Source organism: Spea bombifrons, chromosome 1, assembly GCF_027358695.1.
Source record: "Spea bombifrons isolate aSpeBom1 chromosome 1, aSpeBom1.2.pri, whole genome shotgun sequence".
Taxonomy (NCBI): Eukaryota; Metazoa; Chordata; class Amphibia; order Anura; family Pelobatidae; genus Spea; species Spea bombifrons.
Genome location: NC_071087.1, coordinates 1,725,243 through 1,744,773, shown reverse-complemented (window position 1 = coordinate 1,744,773; position 19,531 = coordinate 1,725,243). Strand labels below are relative to the sequence as shown.

The 19,531-nt window shown below is 41.0% G+C and overlaps 1 protein-coding gene across 1 annotated transcript; it reads right to left on the bottom strand.

Annotated features, from left to right (window-relative positions):
• Positions 1-2,340: 2,340 nt before the first annotated feature.
• Positions 2,341-10,016, bottom strand: LOC128467651 (vomeronasal type-2 receptor 26-like). The gene is made up of 6 exons (XM_053449328.1): positions 10,000-10,016; positions 9,298-9,589; positions 6,099-6,320; positions 5,815-5,919; positions 5,402-5,525; positions 2,341-3,245 (listed from the first exon to the last, which is right to left on the bottom strand). Exons 1-6 carry the CDS (start codon positions 10,014-10,016, stop codon positions 2,341-2,343), a joined length of 1,665 nt encoding a protein of 554 aa, XP_053305303.1.
• Positions 10,017-19,531: the final 9,515 nt, after the last annotated feature.

The window sequence follows — 19,531 nt, the reverse complement described above, 5'->3', positions numbered from 1 at the left end:
AAAAAAAAGTCCGAGAAACTTTTCAATGACAAACAATCTGATTTCTAAGCAAATCCACGGAGAACGCATTTACAGACTGACATCATCTCCCGCTGGGAACAAGTGTGTGACTGCGATGTCGTTTTTACTGTGCAAAAGAAATGGCCAAGTTTAATGAATTTAATATTATAATAAAATCAAATCACTTTATAATATTAGTGATATTATACTCTGTAAGACTACTGATAATGTAATTTGCTTATAACATGTAATTGAATATATTAAATATTATCAGTATTTAAATCCTAGTTAATGCAAAGTAAAAATCTACAGCAGGAACTCTTATTTGGTGAATGTAATAGAAATGTAAGGAGATTATTATCACATATCCTATAGGCACAACTTTATTTCTATATATCACTATTATGTATTTGACAATATCCTTTATCATAGTGTTATGTGAACTTTATTCATTACATATAAAGAGCTGCACTTTGGTTGTGATAAGCAGATGGTTAACAGCAAAGCCGATGTAAGGGCAACCAGGAGAACCACCTTGAGGGTGAGAAGTATGGAAGAGACATTATCGAGTAGCTCAAAAAGAGCAGCCATCAACTGTCTGAGAACCAAGTTCAGTTAACAGGGAGGAAATAAAGAATGGCCCTATGTCTCAGCCTGGAGATTGCTTCGCTGAAACAAATGATCCATGGTCTGCCAAACAGAAACTCGGTATAGCCTAGGGCCGAGATCTGAATCTTAAGAGTAGCACGTTTTAAGTGAGAGTCAAAGCCCTGCTAGAGAAAGTCCCCTGAAAGAGGTAAGGGGATGCTGTAGGGTAAATGAATGAATAAGTGAATGGGGCAGAAATGTTTAGGGACAGAAATAGGACAGACAGACTGCTTAATACTTTTCATGACCTCAGAAGAAAAGAAGGACTGGTATTCATTACCCTGAGGGTGGTGAACAATAAAATAAGTTTGAGGCATATGATCCCCCGTCACCTAACAGCCCTAACTCTTAGGGTTATTGCCTATTATTATTTGCAAGAATTTTAACACACAAGATAACTCAATTATCCACTAGACTTCTAAGTCAATTGACCTCTTTGACCTCCACTTACTTTATCCAGGATCTACCAGTTTTGTCGGCTTTAAAAGCCTTGCTAGTTCTGCCCAACACAGAAAACAGTATGCAGGTTATATGTACAGGCCGAACGAAGAACAGAAACACTGATGCTCATTGTCAAAAGTTCTGGTCTTTTGACAATGGGGTTGTCTTGATAGAAACAAAGATTTTCAACATATAGATGGCTGTTTAAAAACAAATATCACAGCAAGGGACGGTGGGATGGAGAGAGAGAGATGACTCTCTTAACATATTAAGGCATCCTTTTATTTCAAATATAATATTAATTGCATATACCAGTTAATATATTTCTATAAACTTTTAAACTGAGTTTTTAAGTGATAGAAGCATTCAGGAGAAAAAATAACAAAATGGCTGACGGGTTTCTTTAACTTCTCTCTGTATGATGCAGTATCAGGGGATATTTTATGAGCCCGAGGTGGAAAAGCACCTTGAATAGTAAATGTTGCTCGTCCCTCTCTAAACTACCACTAGTAGGGAGGGATGCGGCCCATCCAAAATAACTGTTGACCCCTTTGGCACTGAAAGGATCCACATATTCACAGAGAAATAGAAGCGTTTCTGCGTCTGTGATATTCTAGCTGTTTGGAGCACCGCGTGGCTAGCCTTTCTCCCTTTTCTAGGAGGCCTGGTAAAGAGAGCTGGTACAAGGGAGAAATGAAGAAATAAGGCAGAAGAAAGAAGATAGAACAAGAGGCAAGGGAAGAAGCAGAGCAGTGGAAAATAAGATGGGGACATGAGGGAGAAAATGAGAGAGCGTGAGAGAGCATGTAAAGGTATGAATATCTGAATGCAGATATAAAGGGCACCACACTGTTACCATATGGGAGTTTTGGGTATGTCCTGTCCAAGTTGTGGATTCCTTAGGATAGGAATACATCTAATTTGGGTGGTTATAATTGAGGGTTTGAGTTTATGTTGTGTTGCATGACATTTATTACGTTCTTCCACAAGGACATAAAATATTTTCCAGTTTATTGTACATAGAAAACTGGTGTGTTGTCACCATTCAGTTCATAGCAAAATATATAATTGTCCTAGCTGGATACATCCCCTTTAGACAGCCAGCTAGGTGAAGGTGCTGCTGATCTCAGGGTCCCCATGGTTAAGAGGTGACCATGGAGGAGTATAGTGACTGGTTAAGTACTGCCCTGCAGAAGTTACATATATAATAACTTTTTACCGCAGAAATATAAAACGAACAAGTGGCACATCTTAAAATCCCACATTTAGCAATCGTCTCTTTGTGTTCATGCTGGGATTCACCAAAATGATAAAACATTTTGGGAAAAATATAGAGCCCAGAATTCCAGTGCTAGAAGCTAATATAGCAAAAATCTCTACAATCACTGTGTTTTTGCCCATAACGCTCATATAAGCCGGGATAAAAGAGATCCAGACGTTACAGAAGATCAGCATGCTGAAGGTGATGTACTTGGTTTCATTAAAACTGTCCGGTAATTTCCTGGCCAGGAAAGCGACAACGAAACTCACAGCGGCCAGGAAGCCCATGTACCCCAGAAAAGTGTAAAAGGCGACTTCTGACCCCTCATTACACTGAATAATGATCTTTCCAGGGTAGGAGTGAGTGTTCATTTCCTGGAACGGAGGGGAAATAGACAACCAGCAGATGCTAATTACAACCTGAATAAATGAGCAAATAAACACAACATAATTGGGTATTTTGACTCCAATACATTTTCTCCACTTGCTGCCGGGTTTGGTGGCTTTGAAAGCGATGCAGACCATGATGGTCTTGGCCAACAGAGAAGACACGGCTATTGAGAAGATGACCCCAAAAGCAGTTTGTCGCAGCATGCAGGTTATATCCACAGGACGACCAAGGAACAGAAACACACAGAGGAAGCTCAGCATGATGGACACCAGGAGGACGAAACTGAGATTTCTATTATTAGCTCTGACAATGGGGGTGTCTCGGTACAAAATAAATATAACCAAGATAATGGAGGTTATGACAGACATAAGAACTGATATTGTACTAAACACCAATGCAATTAAATTGTCTTTGAAGGATAAAAATTCAGTGGGTTTCAGAACACAAGTATCCTTCTTCTCATTTGGCCACTGGTTCTCTGGGCACTTCTGGCAAGACTCTCCATCTAAAAGAAGTATCATAATGATGTAATAATTAAAATGTAGATTACAGAGCACTATTCAATATTCCAAAATAATGCAAAGCAATAAAGTCCAGTGGAGCTCCACTCAGCCCAGAGCGACAAAGTACTAAATATGGACTGACACTCGCGTAACACAGTGAGTATAATGGAGAGGAACTCAGTACATGTTCGATACAAATGTATCTTCAGTATCCATATAAATCATAGAATTTAGGCACTTCCAAGTTGTTAAATATAGCAAATAACAGCCATTAAGAAATCATTTTATACTTTTATTCTGTTCTACACATTTTAAGCCTGAATGTAACTTGAGTGATAGGAACATATGTTATCAATTATGTGACGTAGCTTAGAGGGTCTTCTGCCAGTGTATCATGTGACTGCTCCAATAGGATTCCTTAACGTATACCCTAACCAGATGTAAAAGGGTAAAAATATGCATGGTTACAAGGGCAAGGTCTCTTTCTACGTTCTTTCACCTTCGTCTCACCAAGAATACTGAGCCTATAGTACCTGTTACCACCATTTGTTCCAGCAACCAGTACTGTATGTATATTAATTTGTTGTTAAGTAAACCTGCTTAAGAAGACTTTATAGCTGTGGTCTTGATTGCTGTTTGGTCACTGGAGAAGTTTAGATATTCAAGACAAAGAATATTCTAACAAATTGGCGAGCCAGCCAGTCTTTAGTCAGTTTTCTACGGCGAGCCTTTACTGCACGTTTTTTTTAATTTTCCTCTTCCGACAAAGGGGAGATGGTGTGCAGATCTGAAGTTGTCAGAAGAGATCTGAAATCCTCTGACTAAAAAAAGAAATCTAGCAGTGATCAGAAGAAAGTGTAATTTGACACTACCGGACCATTACCAGACCACGTGGTGAGCAGGAAAGAGCATTCCAGAACCGTGTATCATACTGAGTGCAGATTGAGCAAGCAGCTGATCTATGGTAAGTATGGATTTTATTAATACTTTAATACAGACAAACATAGCTAATCTGACAAACAGAAAAATAGATTATTTAAGATCTGGTTGCCAACATACATGAGTAGAAGGTTGACAGCTCCAATAAGTTCTCCTATAGTGGAGGATGATGAAATCATTCATGATGAGATTAGGGAAGATGTGGAATAAATGTCTTACAAAAACAATTAAAAGAAGCACAGATTGTATTTCAGCATGAGCAAGGTAAACTCAAAAACATAGAACATGAATGGCCAATAGTCTCAGGTACATCTTGGTGGAAAAACTTTGCTAAATCAACAGAAATAATGGCAAAATCATCTGTTGGCTCCGCTGTCACCAATGTTTTGTTACACCCATTTATTATTGTTTTATTTGTGTCTTTTATATGTATTATTTTTCAATACATTTATATGTTTATTATTTAGAATAAGAAAAGTGTATTTAGGTATTCAAGAAAATATAAAGCAGGGAGAGATCATATCAGGGAAAATTTATAGCTGTGGTCTTGATTGCTGTTTGGTCACTGGAGAAGTTTAGATATTCAAGACAAAGCATATTCTAACAGAAATCGAAAGATGGGGATTTCTAAGACGGAAGCTGAATGCAACTTGTACTTCACTTAATACGATAGATCACTTTCATAGACACGATGCACAACGCCCAGCTCTGCGAGTGCATGAACATCTCTAAATCTCATTCAGGTCTATCAACTAAACGTGACGCAAGAGACTGCAAGCTGCAGGACAATACAACATTATAATAGGGAACTAACACAATCATTGTGTTATCTGACCAGTTTCAGTCTCCCTGTGGCCTGTCAATTAAGCTGTGAGTGATGGAGAGTTGATAAAAAAGTACGTTTGTAGCCGCAAATCGAAAGTAGCAGACACTTGCAAACAAGGGTTATGTAAATGAGTTGTTTAACGAGTGTTAGTAAGTCAGGACGTATCACTTCCGTCTGCTCTCTCTTCGTTAATAATTCATGTGACTTTGTACATGGTGAAGAAGATGTTAAGCTTCACATTCAATGACTAAATGTGAATTTCATCTGAATAAACTGAAGGCAGGTTTCCCCATAGAGTCCCAAAATTAACAGTGTTCTCTAAACCACATTGCAGATTTTATATCTGGGTTTAATGTAATCTCATCGGATTAACTGATAACATTTGCTATGCACCTGTTGTGTTGGAGATCTCTCCTTCTGAGCACGGGACGCAGTCAAAGCAGCAGTTGTGTTTCCCTTTGTGCAAAACTCGCCTGTAGCCAGGAGGACAATCTTCAGAACATCGAGAACGAGGAATCTTAAAACCAAGCAGTCGTTATTAAAAGGAATATCAGAACAAATCACAAAGCGGCGTGATCTATGTTTAACCATCTGATCAATGACTCCCTCATCAACATCCCGTAGTAGGCTACCCAGAGCTCCCCTCTTCATCGAGAGAGGAAACTGATTTGGGGAAATATAACTTTATCTGGAGACTGCTGAAGGTTTCCCAGGTATGCACATACACTATAATGCTAAAATGCACAAAATGTCCATCTCTCTGTGTATCTCTCAGATCTTTCAGAAGACAAAGGGCCTTCTCTAACCTGGAAGTTGGGAGAGTTGCAGTTGTATCTTCCCACCAAAGAGTCTGAGCTCAGCTGGACTAAGTTCCTGGGATCTCCCGGGTTAGCGAATACACCCCAGATAGGCTGGTATATACGCAATGTAACGTGACAAGTATACCAGGCCTTCCTACAACTTAAATTCAACATTCTATGAGCATAAATAATATGAGTGCGGAGATACATATTACCTGAAAGAGATACTTCTCATCTTTTTATCTGATTACTTTTATGTCAGGACAATAAGTCACTTAAGTCCCACTGACCTCCATGGAGTTGTATTTCCATGTTATGTTGCTTTTATTGATGGCAAGTTGCTCTCCTTCTGGAGCGGACACATTGAACATCCCGACATGTTGTTCTAAGTAAGTTTTATTGGAAAACACTACATAATTATTAATGTGATAGACAAACTCATTTTCTCCATTCTCGTTAAAGAAAACATCCTTTCCACTGGGGTATTTTAAATTAAGTCTTCTTAAAAAGTTCTGTAATAAATTAAACGTGCACATATTACAGGTTTTATCCGCTTCATTTCATTTAAAAATGTCATAACATTACCCAAAAACACAGGGATCTTTTGCATATGTTTTTATCCTGCTGCTCCCAGGCTGCCTGTGTTATATTGTGATTTATATCTTATGGTTTGAATAGAAAAAGAGTGATTCTGGTCATTGTCCATTCCTCATCACAACTGAAATCCTCATTATCTCTCATCCTTCCCACAAATTATACAAAACTTCGCTATTCATAATAAACATCCAACACTGGCAGGTTTCTCAAGCAAGAAGGGCTGAGTTGGCCCTGTATAATGTATAATTCAGTGGGTGAGGACACTTAGGCAGGTCCAGCCAAGCTCTTCCTGCACTGAGGATGGTCCTTTATAATGTATAGTAGGGTCAAGGAGCTGAAACACAACTCTACTGCAATCTCTCCAGAAAGCTCTCCTTTTAGTGGAGAGACCTCAGAGCACCGAGAATCCGGAAAACATGACAGCTGCTAAATTTTGCTTATCCTAATTCTGTTCTTGATGGTTGTAAATACTCAAGGCTGCTGTGCTACAGTACTTCCAAAAAGAGTTTTTGGGGGGTTTTTTTGCAACGGCTGGTTAACTATGCATTACCAAATCCTCTTCACAATATCTCAAACCCCTTACCAGCATTTTTTCTTATATTGGTACCAAAAATGCCTGAAAAAAAATATTCTACTAAACATTTTATTTCTTTAAGTATAGAAAATAAAGTATTAGAATCTTCATCACAAAACTAGTAATAATCTGCATATATGATTTTATTTGGTAATAACAAAAATCTGTATTTATAGAAAAATCTTATTCTTTGCTTACCTTAAAGTTAGGTATATGAGATATTTCAGCACGTTTACCTATTTTCTTTGAAAAGTCTTGTTGGTATCTATCTAGAGCCACAGCCATGGCATAGACTGAGATGTACACGTGGTGTGTGGTCCGAAACCTAAAAGTGTCATACAACGCGTAGCCAAGTTTAGCGATACGGTCTGTCCTGGTGCAGTTCATAAATGATGCTTTATGGATTACTTTCATTAACTCATTCCAAAAGGGGTCTGAAGTTAAACAATTGAAATAATATAAATAGATGTCTTCCAGTAAAAGGTCATTGGGTCGAGTTAACATACTGACATTCTCTAATAAAGTCCGAAGATTTGGGATGGCCTTAATAGGATGTGTAAACATCAAACCACCATCAAATGGAGTCGTCATACCGTCTCCAAGAAAAAGAATGTTCCAACTCGCTGGGATAATGAAGGTCTTTTTGTGTATGTCACCACTGTCTTTACTAAACAAATACAAAGATGCCAATGAAACTGCCCCAGTGAGTACAATAACCTGCGAGGTTGAGTGGTTAATAATAAGCTTGTTTCTTTCTATCACTTGACTTATTTTATCATCAGTTTTTGAAGGTATCTTTAGTGTGAACTCAAAGCATATACCATGGTGTTCGCCCATGCTTGTCAGTTCCCGAGTCTGTCTCTCTCCAGCATCATCATCTGAAGCAAGGATACCAACCCAGTTCCACCCAAAATGTTTCAGAAGCTTTATAATGGCATCAAACTGGATCCGGTCATTTGGAATGGTTTGGAAAAAAGATGGGTACAATTTTTTGTTTGATAGAAGAAGATCTGTGGCTCCATAGCTGATCTAACCAAACAAAAACAGACAATTTTAATCACTAAATTAAGTTATGATAACAGTATTAGGGGTATTGCCAGCAGAGGAACCTCTCACACTGGTGCAACCATTCACACTCAGAGTGATCCTCACTGACCCCGATGTTAATGTAGAGCACAGCCCAGGTTAGATACAGGATGGGACAGATGAGATCCAGGGCCATCTCCTTACCAGATGTGGGCAACCATTAAACATTCTAGTTGAAGATGGGCAAAGGGAAAGTAGATTTAAAAAAGGGAGAGGAGCATGTAAAGAAATAAGAAAACCCCAGGCCACAAAGCGGGTCATGAACAAGCTATCAGCTCTGTTTTTCTTGGCTTCGGTTTTCTTTCTGAAACACGAAGCCAAGCAACGCCTCATTAAAGATAATTAAACAGCCCATCCTTTACAATCAGAAATGTGGCCGCAGAAGCAGAGACACGCAAGTTTATCTCCTGATATTGTAAGGGTTCCATGTGTGTGCACGTATATGAAAATGTCATATCATGTCATGGCCATTGTTACAGGGTCACCGTACCCAAGGCCGGGTCCCCCTGTTTGAGGGCTGAGGAATCACCAGTCAGTCCCTCATACGGAGCTCCTAGTATCCATGGATCAGTCAGACCACAATTTGTGCCGTAAAACAAGAACTTTATTTACAAACACATACAATTCTATCAGCTCAGGGAGTACACAGGCAATGGATAAAGTGAGGGGATTACAGGATACAATGGTTTTCCCCACCTGTGTTATCCCCCCTGTAGTGAGGCTGTCGTCAGGGCAAACAGGGCTGTGCTGGCTGATTAAGAGCTCCAGCCGGGTTACATGATTGTCCCTTTGAAGGGCTGGAGCTGCAGCCACATTCAGTCCGGCTATAACTTAAAAACATCCTATAAAATATTACCGGGCGATGGGATCAGAAATAGGACACAGACGCACTCCATGACCTGGCTAAACAGAACATGAATCCCCAGCAAAGACCTCCAAAACACCCTCACACAACGAAACACTTTGTGCAAACTGAGCCAGAGTTCTACGGAAATGTCTGTCTCTGCCCGGGGACAGGAGGTCTGGGGCAACTCCAGTAAGCCATTAGCTAAAAGCTTTATTAAATGTTAAAATGACTGCCTACCAAACAATTCTCATCCTGTAGCCAACTATCCTGGGAGAACAGTGAATCAATTATACTCCTTGTTCAGGTTATGATAGATGAAGTTATGGTTGATGCTGATGCCACGAAAGAAAAAGGGGATGTTGGCTCCTGTAGAGGTGTCTCCTACCTGTGGGTAATCGTACAGGCTCAGTATGGTGGCGATTTGTATGGATGTTTTTGAAGACAGATCTCCAATAACCCCAGCCAGTTGGCCGTGACCTCTACAGGAGTAATTGGGGACGGTCCTAGAGGGTCCGGATAATATCTGTAACACATTGTCTATGGCTTTATTCACATCTCCGCAGGAATCGAGTGCATGGTATCCCAGAGTCACATTGGGTAAAATATACGGATTACCGTTTATCTCATCGATGGCAAAAATAAAAGCCAAGAGATGCCTGTAGTACTGAGTAAATGGCCTGTGGGGAGGAAGTGAAGGATAAAAGATTGATAAATAAAACAGTATCTTAAAAAATAGTTTTTAAGTAAATATATATATATATAATGTAATCTATTTGAGTAGGAAAATGTATGTGAATAAGAACCAGTTACTCTGGCTAGAAGGCTTCAATGCTAAGACTGACTAATGTCGGGGAGGTCATCTTACTGGTTTTTAATGAAATAGTATAGGATAGTTGGTTGAAAAAAGACTTCAATCCATCAAGTTCAACCTTTCACACATACCTAGTTCTAGTGATGATCCAAAAGAAGGCAAAAAAAAACCCTACTTCGGACAATTTCCAATTATGCCACAACAGGGCCTTCTTGATTCTATAGCGGCAATCAGATTACTCCCTGGATCAACTTGCTGATACGACTGTCCTTTTACCAGTTGTAGTCCCTCATGTTATGCTGAACCAGAAAAGCATCCGGACCTTTCTTAAAACTATCCACAGAGTTACATAATACAACATCCTAAAGCAGAGAATTCCTAATTCTTACTGTTCTTATTGTGAAGAACCCTTTCCTCTGCTGATGCTGAAATCTCCTTTCCTTGAGTCTCAGCCGATGACCCCGTGTCTTTTGTAGAGATCTCTTGGTGAATAGATCACTAGAGAGCTGTTTATACAGACCCTGTATATATTTGTGCAGTGTGATCAGATCCCCTCTTAGACGTCTCTTTTCAAGTGAAAACAAGTTCCGTTTTTCTAGTCTTTCTTCATAACTAAAATTCTTCTTTCCTCTAATTAACTTTGTAATAAATATTTTATTTAATTCAAAATCTTCCATTGTGAGAAGAACAAAAAAAAAATTTCAGGAAAACATCACATTTACATATGTTACACATTGCATCTTCTTCTAAAACGTAAATGACGTGGACAGGAGGATCATGGAATGTTAAATAAAGCCCCTGATTTATGTTCAGGTTACCAACCCTCTGCTTGGTCTTCTGCAATGTTTCAGCTCCAGATATTAGAGATTTATCAGATACTCAGGTAGCCGACAATCTGTTTTTGATACAACTATAAGCAGGTTTCATACTGGGAAGGAGAGATTAGTACTTAATTCATAATCCCCAAACCTGAACCCTGTATAAAACACCTGTATAACTTCAATGGCAAAACCAGTCTTACATACATAACATATACATACATACAGATGGTCTTAGACAGTACATACATGATAAAATTAAGAGGAAATATTATAAACATCTTACGCCTCACAGAAAACAGCCGAGCCACGCATTCCTTGAATTAACCTCTCCTTCAAAATAAGCTTTACTGTGAATATCCCACCAATGATGATGTCTCCATCCTGGACATACTTGGGTTGAAATATAGCATTTTTAGAGATTAGATGGCAGCCTGGTCTCTGTCTTTGAAAATCTCCTCGTGCCAACAGAAAACACAGACAGGACATCAGTGTATTCAGAGCAGATCTGCCACCCATCAGAAAGCTCTGGTTCTTCACCGTGAAATAATCTTCTGCCAGGGAAGCTCGGCCCGAGTCTGTGTGATGTGTGAGGGTTCGTAGTCAGACCTGTTCATGTATTTTGCAAATGGATCTGATTTACCGAGCTGTAGATTTTTATATAATCTGGAAGGAGTCTGAAAACGCAAGGGACGTGTTTAAAAGAGCATCACGTACTGGGAATAGTATAATACCTTGTGTCTTTTTTTTTTTTTTGAGGTATCAAGCTCCATGGAATCCAGTAGTTAAAAAAAAATGTTTAGTTGGAGCTGAAAATAATGTGCTGTTTATTTCAATACAAAGTACGTGCTGTGTGTGACATTGTGACACTAGTATTATATCGCCTGTGCTTAGTTAAAGTGAAATCAACAGGTTCTCATGACCTTGGAGGAGAGAGATTCAGATGACCAGGACCACCTTACACTATGAATTTTGGTTGCTATATGGTATCCCAGAGTTCTTTGGTATATCCACCAAGCTTGGGACAGGTATCCATTTTACCAATATGTATAAGGCCTATAATTTTCTCATCGACATCATTACACGGCAGTAAACGTGTACATGTGTTCTCTAACCGCCACTACATAAAGAATAAGAGTTTGATCCACCATGTGAAAGTGGCTGTTCTCCTTCGCTTGGTTTCACCTTCCTTAAACGATTTCCTTCTGTTTCTCACACATGAAGGTCCAACTCAACTAATGCCTTCTTAGATGTTGAGAGCTTGATCTGAAGAACGGAATGTCTTTACTTTTATTGCACTGCAAGAGCTCTGTGTGTAGTAGGCTTGTAAAAAAACTCCTTGTAGGAAGGCCACACAGCATTTGCAATCACCAAAAAGCTTACGCACAATTAGCATAAACCCATTCACAATAATTTCCCAAAAGAGCATGCACAGTGACATGGAAGAGCTCTATAAAACTTAAAACACTGCTAGCGGGCTCCATGGTCCCTGCATTTGCGTGGCCACTGAAGAAACTTAGCCCTCTGTCCCTGAAACTGCCTATGACAGCTGGGACACGACAGCAGTCACAGAGTTAATTTATTTATTTATTTATTTATTTTTTTTAGTTAAGCCTCAATAAAAAGCCATGTGATCATTGACATGCCCAGACTTCCTGGACGTCGTCAGCAGCAGCTGTGCCCCCGCTAGTGTCATGGTTGTGGTGACGCAAGGGCAGTTGTTACCCTTGATATACCAGGTACATCACTGTTCCTATAAGGGCACTTTCCATTACATACCTGGTAAATCACAGGTCACAAAGGGGCTGCGGTTTGTCATTAGAAGAAAGTCTTGTTCTGTCATCTTTCTTGACCACATTCTCCTCTGAATCAGTTCCATGAACCAGGTCTCTTCAACAACATGGCCTCCGGGCAACCCTAGTCCAATTGGAGGAACAAGGGAAAGGCTGTCCCCATGGTGCTCACAGTTGCTCTGTCTTTTTGCGAAAGTACTCTGAGCTTCTCTTTCTCCGCAAATCTGTCTGCCCTTATAAAACGCCTGTTGCCATAGCACTAAATGTAAAAGGTATACAACCAGCACCACACACGGACATAAGAAGGACCGCCAACATCTCTCTCAGCACAATACATTGTCAAACTTATATGTACACTGTTGGATGCTAAGCTGGAAAAAATGGCCACATCTATTGATAATACTCAAAAAACTCACCTCCCAACATCACTGAATGACAGAGCTGGAAACAAAAGCTTCCGAAGTAGAAGATAACATCCTTAATACTACAATTCACACCTATGAAGAAACCATTATAGCTCTGCAGGATCGCTTGGAAGATTTAAAAAATTAGAGTCGCCAAAACAATTTGCAGATAATTGGCCTCCCAGAATCTGTAAAGACTTCTTCTCTTTTTGAGTTATTTTCTTATTTGCTTCTGCGGGCACTCAACATTCCACTCCCAAACAATAGCTTAGCATACCTGGGAACTTCTGGGGTCTGGCTACCTGGAGCCTTCTCTTGCAGGACGCGGCCAGGATTGCCCACTGATGTCATAGGGCGGTCCCGCGATGTCGGTGGGTGTTCCCACTGACATCAGTGGGATATCCCGCCATCGGTGGGAGTTCCTGCTGACAGCAGTAGGAAACACCCCCATTTAAAGAGAAAATGGGCAGGGAGCGGGGCGTGTCAAGACGCTGCTCCTGTGACCCGGAGGATTCGAGTCTTGACCCGGAGCACCGGTGCTTCACCCGGCAATCTCTGAGTCAAAACCAGAGAGTTCCCAGGTATGTAGATTAGTCATTGAAGGAGTTCACTGTGTTGGTTGCTGTCACAAGACTTGACTTGGGTGGCATCTGGAGGCTGCTTTTCCCATTATAGAAGGTGGACCCCTGGATTGCGTGACATGCTTCCAGCAGGCCACAGTGAACACTAATCGCAGTGCAATATTTGGTTCCTTTGCTTGGATTTATGTTTAAGTCACCCTGTACCTGATTAGGGATACAGGGTGGCAACAGTGAGAAAGCCAGAGTGCTCTAGATCCCAGTTAACCCCCTTTCCTCCTGCCTGTCTGACCAATACTTTTGATTCTGATGGCAGGATTGTGTAAGTTGGTCTGGTTTTATGTTAAACTAATTTGCATATGATCTGCATATTGTGTTTTACATATGGCGTGATGCATGCTGGTCTTAACTCACTGTCAGCCTATTGAAAGGCTCTTGGAGGCTGGCTCAATAAACACGGATCCTGTTTTATCTCATTAGGAGTTTTTTCTTGGTGTTGTTTCTCGGTCTTTTAGCTAAAATCAAGTGTTCTAGTGACAGAAGTTCTTAGACCGGAAATCCCATTGCAGGCAGAGTATGGCTCTCGGCCTCCGGGCATCGGCCCCTTAAGTGGAGTTCTAAGGCAGGTGCTGCTATTGGGGGTCCATCAGAGCCTTGCAATGAGAGCAAGAGGGGAACAGGATGTTGGAGAACTTTCGATACCACAGTCTAGATGGTTATTGATGAGAAGAGGAGACCAGAGATCAGGCTTCAGGAGATCCAGTTATCGATTTTGGAAGGAGATCTTGGGATTTCTTGGGAACAGTTTTTTGTATTCAGCCTTTTTTAAGAGAGGCCCTTCTTGTTTTTCTTATTGTAATAAGCAGAATGGGGGTGTTGGGGTGTTATTTCTTGGGCTTTTGTTTCAAATAATAAAGGTGGAAATTGAATTGGGGGAGCAATGGTGTTTTATTTTTTTGTATGGGGGTGTGTAGAAGGAAGAGAGTAGAATTATTTCAGACTTAAGTTTTTTTTTGCTTGGGAGAGAACAAGTCTTTTTTAGTGGGGGATTTCAATTGCATACTTTGGGTTACAGATAGAGTAGGTAAGAGGGGTTTGGGGTCTTTGTTAGATGTGTCTAGTAGGGAATTGTTGGGGTGGTGGAGGATATGGGTTTAACGGATTCAATTGTATTTCAAAAAGATAAGGCAGACTTTTTTTTAGTTTTTTTTAGTGAGAGTGGGCAGGTAAAATCACGTATTGATTTTTTTGTTTCTTTCGGCTGGGATTGTGGGCGAGGATTTGAATGGTGTAAGGATGGTTTTCACAGACCATGTGTGTGTTGTATGTAGAGTGCAAGTGAAGTTGAAGATTCAGATAGGCAGGGGGTTATGGAAATTGAATGTTAAATTGTTGGATGATGTAAGTGTCCAAAATCGTTTTAGGGAGTTGTATGGTAAGTGGAGAGATCGGAAGGATGGGTTTGGGTCTGTGTTTGAGTGGTGGGAATGGGTGAAGAAGGAGAGTTGGGTGAGAGCGAGTGTGAAGCGGGCTAATTGGAGGGTTTGGCAAGGTAGAGTGGATTATTTGAAGACTTTGCGGGGTGAGGGGTGGATGTGGGAGAGGATTTGGCAGAAGCTATAGATCGGATGAATAAGTGTGTGTAGGATAGGGGTCGACAAATCATGTTTCAAGCCGGTTTGGATGTGTTAGGTAAGGATGAAAAGTGTACTAGGTTTTTGAGAGAGCTTTTGGGGGTAGGAAGCTGATGGATTGTGTGATGGAGCTTTGGTTGAAGGGAGTGAATTGTTGCGAGTGGTTGCGTAATTTTATGATGGTTTGTATGCGGAAGATAGGAGGGATTTGATGATGGAAGACAGTATTCTGGATGAGTTAGAAGTTTAGGTGGGAAGGGAGGATCAAGATTGGTTGGTAAAGGAGGTATTTGAGAAGAAGGTTGAGTTCAAGCAAAAATAAGTCACCGGGTAGTGATGGTTTGTCGAGTGAATTTTATTGTACGATTTGGGATTTATTGGGGGGTGATTTTTTGGAAGTTTGTAGGGAGGTTTAGAGGAAAAAATGAGATATCACGGTCTATGAAGGATGGCGTGATAGTGTTATTGTTTAAGAAAGGGGAGTAGAAGGGTTTGAAGAACTGGAGACCAATTACGTTATTGAATGTTGATTATAAAATCATTGCGAAAGTTTTGGCTAATCGGTTAAGGGAGGTTGTTGGGTGTTTGGTGGGAGGGGAGCAAGTTTGTGCTGTACCAGTCCGACAAATTGGAGAAAGTTGGTGTTATTGCGAGATTTTTTGGTTGTATGTGTTTTTTTGGTTTATTTTAGGGATTTGAAATTTAGAGGGAAAAATGGATGCAGAAGGTGTGTGGAAGGCTAAAAAGTGGAAGGAATGGTGTAAGCGCGGGGAAGGGTCTTTTTTTAGTTGATATCGTATGTATGTAGTAAGTATTAGTCTCCTTTTTTGCATTATTTGAATTATTTTGCCATGAGGATGTTTTGACAAGCCGTTCTGGTGTGATAATGTGAGGAATGTGCACTATAGTTGTGAGTGTGTTTACATGAATAGCACGGAGGGCCTCGCTACAAGAGCACTCTTCACCGCTGCACCCTCTTGGGCTTTAGTGTGAATTTTTTTTTTCTTTTTATTCAGCCATATGGAAATGGCTGGACGCCTTTTTATTTCTATTTAATCATTTAGTGCACGTGTGCCTATCAACTTCTTACTGATTCACGTTTTGTTTTTAACACGGCAAGGATATGGCATTGTTTTGATGCCTTGTGGCTCCCTAAGTAGAAATCTTGGGCTTCAAACAAAAATAAAAAAAATAAAAAAATTGCGTCTCGGCCTTTTGGCTAAGGTGAAGGGAGTACCTAAGGGAGAGGGAAAGCTAGGTCCTCTGGCCTTAGGGCTGGGAAAGTATGAAGCCCCGAGGATGCGTTAGGTCCCCAGTCTTTGGTCCAGGACTGGGTGCTGTGCATAGGGTGAATGTGTGAGGTTAAGCGCACTTCACTTTTTACATGTCACGTGCTGTTAAGCGCCTTTTGCACCCCTCCATGCACTTTTTATTTTTGCATGCACTAGCCCCAGCCTTTTTTTTCTTTTATCACACCAGCCGTAAGGCTGGGGCTTCCTTGGGAAGCACTTTGTATATAGAGGAGCAGAGTGGCAGCATATCTGGGGGAGCAGAGTGACATATCTGGGGGCAAAGGGGCATATCTATAAGTAAGGTGCATTAAAATGGCTATTGGTTTTCTGTTTGTAGGTAACATATTTTGACTAACTGCATAATAGATACCAAAAATGTTAAAATACAGTGTGTTAGTTAGAATACTGTTTTACTATTTATTTTTTCTAAAAATCTAAATTTTTCTTTACAAAAGCACCTAGCTTTTAGGGTGCGGCCTATAATCAGGTGCGGCCTATAATCGAGCCAATAGAGCAGGGGCGTCCAACATGCGGCCCGCGGGCCAAATGCGGCCCGCGAGACCTCGAGGTGCGGCCCGCGTAAGATCGGCAGCCAGGGCAACCGATCTTACGTGAGCCGCACCTCAAGCCCTGCTACTTACTTGTGGGAGGGTCTTCTGGACTGCACAGAGGAAGGGGAGTTCACGTGACATCCTACTTCCTCTGTGCTTTAGCAGAGAAGGCAGAGGGAGGCCGCGCCCCCTGCTGAAGTCTGTAAGCGGCATCGAGGAGCTGCAGTGCAAGTAAGGGGGTGGGGAGGGAGTTTGAATGAGTGTGTGTGATTGAGGGAATGAATCTGTGAATGAATGATTATATGAATAAATGAGTGTGTGTGTGTGTGTGATAGCATGGATGTGTAAGTGCTGGAACCTAGGCATGATGGGACTGTGATTGCTGTTAGCAATCACACTGCTATCATGCCAAGTCAGCCAGTACATGCTAAAAACCTGGCCAGCTGCCCCCCTTGTGTATTGATGCTGCCAGCAGTATGGGGTCTGCACTTACAGCCACCCTGTACCAGCATGTACTGGCTGACTTGGCATGATAGGAGTGTGATTGCTAACAGCAATCACAGTCCCATAATGCCTAGGTTCCAGCATTTACTGGATGGATGTGTAAGTGCTTGGAACCTAGGCATGATGGGACTGTGATTGCAGTTAGCAATCATACTCCTATCATGCCAAGTCAGCCAGTACATGCTGAAACCTGGCTAACTGCCCCCCTTGTGTATTGATGCTGCCAGCAGTATGGGGTCTGCACATCACTTACAGCCACCCTGTACTAGCATGTACTGGCTGACTTGGCATGATAGGAGTGTGATTGCTAACAGCAATCACAGCGAGCACAGTCCCATCATGCCTAGGTACCAGCATTTACTGGTTGTCTGGGTTGCCAGCATTTACTGGTTGCCAAGTCATATTGCTAATTTTGTCCAGTTGTGTGTAACCTACTTTTATTAAAAATGTGAGTTTTTATTATTATTTTTAAAGGTGGGGCCATTTTCGGTTTTGGCTAAGTGAACCCTGAATGTTTTGGTCCAGAATTTTCATTTTATTTCATCCCTAGAATAAATCTAGGGAATCCTGAATTTGTAGTCGCAAAACTTTCTAGGCCCAGAAATCAGTGAGAGGAAGAGTAAAGGTTTTGTGTCATTTACTTTATTTTAATCTGCATCTTATTAAAGGCCATATTTTTTGTCACAGTGAAAAATGAGTGCGGCCCGCGCACGTATACAATTCTGATGAAGTGGCCCACTGCAGAAAAAACTTGGACACCCCTGCAATAGAGTATCTATGTGAGGTATGTCTGTAATCAGGTGATGTTGCGGTACATAAACTGTTTATCAGGGCCACCTACTGTGTAGAAGAAATTCTAAGCAAAATTGAAAAATATGTTTTTTTTTTATTTTAGTAAACTAGCCCTAAGAATTATTTTTTACTTCTTTCTTTGGTTATAAATGAAAGCCCTATTTTTTTATTTAAAAAAAGGGATGTATAATTTAGGAGGGGAGTCAAAACATGGAAAAGAGAAATTTTGATTAACCCAACAAATGGCAAAGATTAAAATTAAAAAAACAAAACATATGATAGGTAGGATGCTACAAAAATAATACATAATACAGCTTTGACACGATCGCGGTACTGAAGCAGTTAATCTTTACATGGCGGCTCTACAGCGCCAACATGAAGCGTACAGTCACATGAGAGCTGCAATAAAAGCAAAGCTCTTCCCTTCATGCAGGGCACTTTTTATTTGTGTCACTGAAGCTGATTATAACAGCTGAGACGCAACTCTATAGAGCAATCGCGCTGCTCAACATTATATAATCATTTATATTATAGAAATACACGCTCCAGGGGTCCACTTTGCCCACCACATATCACATATGACTGCAGGGCATGGCGTGTATGAGTGTAATGGCCACCTACAAGCTCCTGTCAGACAGCTCACCTTCTAAGCAAATATAGAGCACCCCCTCAGTAACAGCCAGCATGCGCAGGGCACAGCACTCACTTTGCGCAGGGTATTTCCCAAAAATTGCCTCTCTAAATGGGAGGCACTCAACTACAATCAGGGCTGGCCTTGGGCCTAGTCCTCAGCTCTGCTACCCTGGAGCTCCTTCCTGCTTCCCTCTCATATCCTGTCCTCCAGTCACTAACATCCTCTCTCAAAACCCAGGGAAAGGTACACTGTCACCTGATTGGTGAAGCCGATCACATGACCTGCCTGCAGGGGTGGGTGGGAGGAATAGCCAGCATCTCCATTTTGAGTCCTGGCAGGAGTTGGGCAACAAATGAGCAGCAGCAATAAATGTAATTGAGAAAGTGTAGGGGACTCCATACAGTATGTATTATTTCAGGAGAATACTATATAGGAGGTGCAACCACGGCAACAGCTATTTGCCACTAGTGGGATGCATTGTTTCCTAAAATGTTTGAACTTTTCAGGTTTAGAAATATATACTGAATATAAATATCTAAATGTGAATATCTCCATTTCCTCGGTGTTATATAAGGCCAACAACTGTGTAAGTTATAATATCAGCAAAGCACTAAAGGTTACAGAATGTAAGAGGGGACTCTCTGGGCTCTTGTTACATTTTGTCTACCAGCTGAAGACCACACATTTGTGGCTGAGAGGAGAGAGTGGTGGCTGAGAGGAGAGAGTGGTGGCTGAGATGAGAGAGTGGTGGCTGAGATGAGAGAGTGGTGGCTGAGAGGAGAGAGTGGTGCCCACGCTTCCATGTGTA

Bases quoted from the DNA above. Each gene is read 5' to 3' on its own strand.
- LOC128467651 (XM_053449328.1), bottom strand. The intron at 5,526-5,814 runs GTTAGAGAAGGC...CTTGGTTTTAAG, and splicing joins GCAACTCTCCCAACTTCCAG to ATTCCTCGTTCTCGATGTTC. The intron at 3,246-5,401 runs GTGCATAGCAAA...TACTTCTTTTAG, and splicing joins AGAGATCTCCAACACAACAG to ATGGAGAGTCTTGCCAGAAG.